Genomic DNA, 4,246 nt, shown 5'->3' on the forward strand with positions numbered 1-4,246 from the left:
AGTTTTGGGCTCCACAATTCAAAAAGGATGTGAAGAAGCTTGAGAGAGTCCAGAGGAGAGTCACGTGCATGATCAGAGGTCAGGAAAACAGACTTTATGATGAGAGGCTGAGAACCATGGGACTCTTCAGCCTGGAAAAGCGCAGGCTCAGGGGTAATCTGGTGTCCACCTATTAGTTTATCAGTGGTGACCACCAGGATCTGGGGGAATGTCTGTTCACCAGAGCCCCCCAAGGGATGACAAGATTGAACAGTCACAAACTCTGCCACGACCAATTCAGGCTGGACATAAGGAAGAATTTCTCTACAGTCCAAGCCCCCAAGGTTTGGAATAGACTGCCGCTGGAGGTGGTTCAAGCACCCACTTTGAACGCTTTCAAGACATCTGGATGTTTATCTTGCTGGGATCCTATGATCCCTGCTGACTTCCTGCCCCTGGGGCAGGAGGATGGGCTCAATGATCCTTTGGGGTTCCTTCCAACCTGAATGTCTATGAAATCTATGAAATTATGCCCTGCACACTTAGGTGCCACACAGCCTGATTTAGCAGGTTCTCTATGGGAATTTATGCAGAGTAGAAACTATTCTTGGGCTGCAGAGGTCTATGCAATGGAAAGAACAACTTGATCTAAATACTAAAACAAACAAAGTTGAGGCTGATGGGTTCTCTTTGCACAAAGTAGGGATATTAGACAAAAAACAGGGATCCATCAAAGATTCTTTATTTATTTCAAGCAAGATACACAAATAGATAAAGCTACTAACATTTAGTTTTGTTTATAAAAAGTGCAGTATTTATTAAATACAAACCATTGGGAAAAAGCAACCAAGTCTTCGTTATGATGCCAACAGGAAGACAGAATCAAAGCAGCTTACCAAGTTTATAATTTCTAACTGGCTGCAGTAGTTACTATAATTGTTCACTGACTTGGGTACATGCAGTGATCGATCATTATAACAACCAATGTTATCCTGGTTTTTAAAAAGAGTTAATTCACCATAGGATTTCTTTTGTCCCCACCCTCTCCCCCAAACCACAAAATATAATCAAGGAAACAAACACCTCCAAGTTAAAAGTCAAGGTAAGAAATACTGAAGAAGCTACCCGTTCTCTATAGTATAATGCTAAAACATTTGCTTGCAATCACACAAAGGTATTAAGCTTACAAAAGAGATAAACATTTCAATCAAGATGCTCAGTAAGCATTAAAAAGTTTGACATATTTTTCCAGTGGAAGGCAAAACAAGGAGGGCATCTTTGAAATACAAAAAGGCATAAGAACTGGACACATGGTTTACACCATAAAGGTCAGCTACCAAAATGCTATCTGGTTGATAATCACCTCTCTGTATAATCTAATGGCTGGAAAGTCCTCTCAAGAGCTATTGGAAGGCTAGTAAAAGGACACATTGTGCCATGTTCATCAGCTTTTCTCCTTCCTTAAATGAACAGAAAAATGGCCTAGCTATGACTGCCATCCCAGCTGCATTGAAGGAAGAAACTGGAGTCCAGCTTCCTACTTGGACAGCACTGTTATTTTCTCAGTGCTACTAGAGAGGTGGTATGGATTGTGGACTGGGTCTACAAGGATGATGCACAATCCAGTGAAGATCAGGGAGGTGAAGATTTACCCCATCCAAACTGAAAGCCACTAACCCAGAGGCACTTTGTTCCATTCTTTTAATAAAAGGAAAGAGCATATATTTTCAGGACATTATATGTACCTTCCCATTTTACCCTGGAGTCTGCTTTCCAACTGCAGCTTAAAGTGAGTGTTGGCTTTATGGCTATAAAAAATGTGCATTTCAATGCTTGACTTTTTGGGGACAACCAATTAGTTGAAAGATACGGCAAGAAAGAACTACCATGAACACATGAATGTAAACTGATGGCTCTAAGTCTACATTCTATTCTTCTGTTATAAAGTCATTTAAAATGTTTCAGCACCCACAATGTTACTGTGCAGAAAGAAGTGCAATGATACTATAGAACACTTGCTTGCTCTGTATGCGAGTTTGTTGTGAGTGTATGTCCATCCTGATTGTTGCAGTATTGGACTTTTTATTCTATTTCAAAGAATGGAAAATATGGGATAGAAGAACACATATCAGGATTTACTTTACTCCTATAGCCCAACTGCAGTCTGTCAAAGAATTCACGCTTTCTGAAGTCATTAGCAGATAGCACCAAAGGGCATCTCATGAAATGGCAGAAACTCATGGTATCACAGGAATTGAAACAAAAAATAACAATGAGGCTAATCCTGTTTATCATGCTGGTCATGTCTCCAGATAGCCACAACAGTCAGCGTATGCTGCATATTTAAACCAGCTCAATTATTCTAAATCATCTTTGCAGGTTGAGAAAACTTTACTTGGGAATCTTTTAGCAACAGCCTTCCAAGCCTGACTGAAGATTGAGGTGTCAGCACCAATTCTACTCCAAGTTGCACGAGTGGAAGTCTGGAACAATTTGACTGACTGTTTGGGGTTAGCACAGGTCTAAATCAAAATAAGCCAATGCTTTTACTTCAGATATACATCAGTGTAATCAAGAACAGAACATGGCACCTAGTTCTTAATCCAATTTAACATTTTCTGTACATGTGTACTCCTACAAAAATCGATCACATCGGCCAACACTGGTTCAAACTGACATAGAGCAGGGGTATCAAAGTCATCCCGGGCTGGATCCAGACCACATGGCTCCTCCCAGGCTGGATGTGCAGGACCAGCAGTGGCAGCTGTGACAAGCCCAATAGGCAATGGCAGCAGAAGGCCAGTGGGCAGAGACTGAACAAGGTTGTACCATCACAGCCCTTGCCAAGCCCTCTGCTGTTGACTGTCATGTCCATTAGGACTCAGGTGCCAAATTCTGCAGTGGACCCTACCTGTGACCTTCTGGCAGCCCAGCAGGCTGGGAGGGAGAGCTCCATAGGCTGGAGCCATCCCACAGGCTGTATCTTTGACACCCCTCATATGGAATTTGAGTTTCTTAAATTCTTCTACCAGATCTTAAACTTTCAAACTAATGACAACAATGGATAATGTAAATGAAACCCTGAAGCTCGAGTAACACACACACACACACACACACACACACACACGCCTTCACCCAGTATGTAATCAAAACTTTCATGGTTGCATTTACAACCACAATGCCAAGAACAGCATTCTTGAGGTAGCTAGAAGTTAAATAGCAAACTGCTGCACAAACAAAACTACACAGGTGCTCACACTCTTTGCAAACACACCCTTTGGAGACAATGTTATTTTGTGCATATGCGCGTGTGTTCAAGAGGCACATAATATAGAAGGGGTGAGGAGGAAGAGTTTGGTGGTGCCGAGATCCTGACACAAACTTCTCTCCACAGAAATTTACACTTAGAAAGCCTGACACTATATAAACTCTAAAACTGTCGTGTACACACACACACATTAGACTAGTTTCATTTAGAAGCTTTCCACAAGTGCACAGTTCACACAACTTCTGCAGTCTTCAGAATGAAATGGTGATCGGTGGTGACATTTGTTTTGAAACTGAAAAGAATTATCCAGTCTTGTGCAATTAGGTTTCTGTTGTGTAGTTGCTGTATGATAGGGAGGGCAATGATGAAAAGTTGTTATTCCACTGTCTCCCGCTAGTGCCTTGTTGCATCTCTGCCTGCTCTTTATATTTAATCAGAAGATTTTTGGCTTCTTGCACATCTTGCAAGGAGTTTTCTCCATATGCTTCCTTCAGCCACTGTCTGAACTGGAGAAATCAAAGAAAGTGGGTGAAGCACCTACGTATCAACACAGACCAAATGCAAAAATAATGCCTTCCTTATTGACTGGTATCTTTAGTATCATAATTTTTTACTAATGCTTTTGAAAGATAATTTCTCAATTACATCATTTAAGCCTTTTACAGTAGAACCCTTGTGATCTGAAGAAAGATACCTCGAGTGCTTCACAAAGCACAAAAGAAATGCATTAGCATGTGTGGAACCCAGCATATGAACTGTCCTGAGGAAGTCAATAACACCAATGACTTAATTAAAGTTACACATATGCATAAAGGCTTTGCCAACTTGGATTGCCATTTGGAATAAGGTACTCCTGAAATAAGTGCTGGTCTTGCAACAGGAACACCACCATGGGCTCAGGAAGTTGCAGAAAATTGGCATTTTAAAATCAACTAAGGTAGCACCTTGTCAAAAAAAAAAAAAAAAGAGAAAACGTTATGGGACTCCTCATATTCATGG

General features: G+C 41.1%; 1 protein-coding gene across 1 annotated transcript in view; it reads right to left on the reverse strand.

Annotated features, from left to right (window-relative positions):
- Positions 1–697: 697 nt before the first annotated feature.
- DUSP22 (dual specificity phosphatase 22) overlaps positions 698–4,246 on the reverse strand; it is an 87,851-nt gene continuing 84,302 nt past the window's right edge. The window contains exon 7 of the mRNA XM_019521934.1: positions 698–3,753. Coding sequence (XP_019377479.1) covers positions 3,568–3,753 — 186 coding nt within the window. The 3' untranslated portion in view covers positions 698–3,567. The remainder of the gene's footprint in view (positions 3,754–4,246) is intronic.

Source organism: Gavialis gangeticus, unplaced genomic scaffold (assembly GCF_001723915.1).
Source record: "Gavialis gangeticus isolate Ggan-Ray unplaced genomic scaffold, GavGan_comp1, whole genome shotgun sequence".
In the NCBI taxonomy this organism is placed as follows: Eukaryota; Metazoa; Chordata; order Crocodylia; family Gavialidae; genus Gavialis; species Gavialis gangeticus.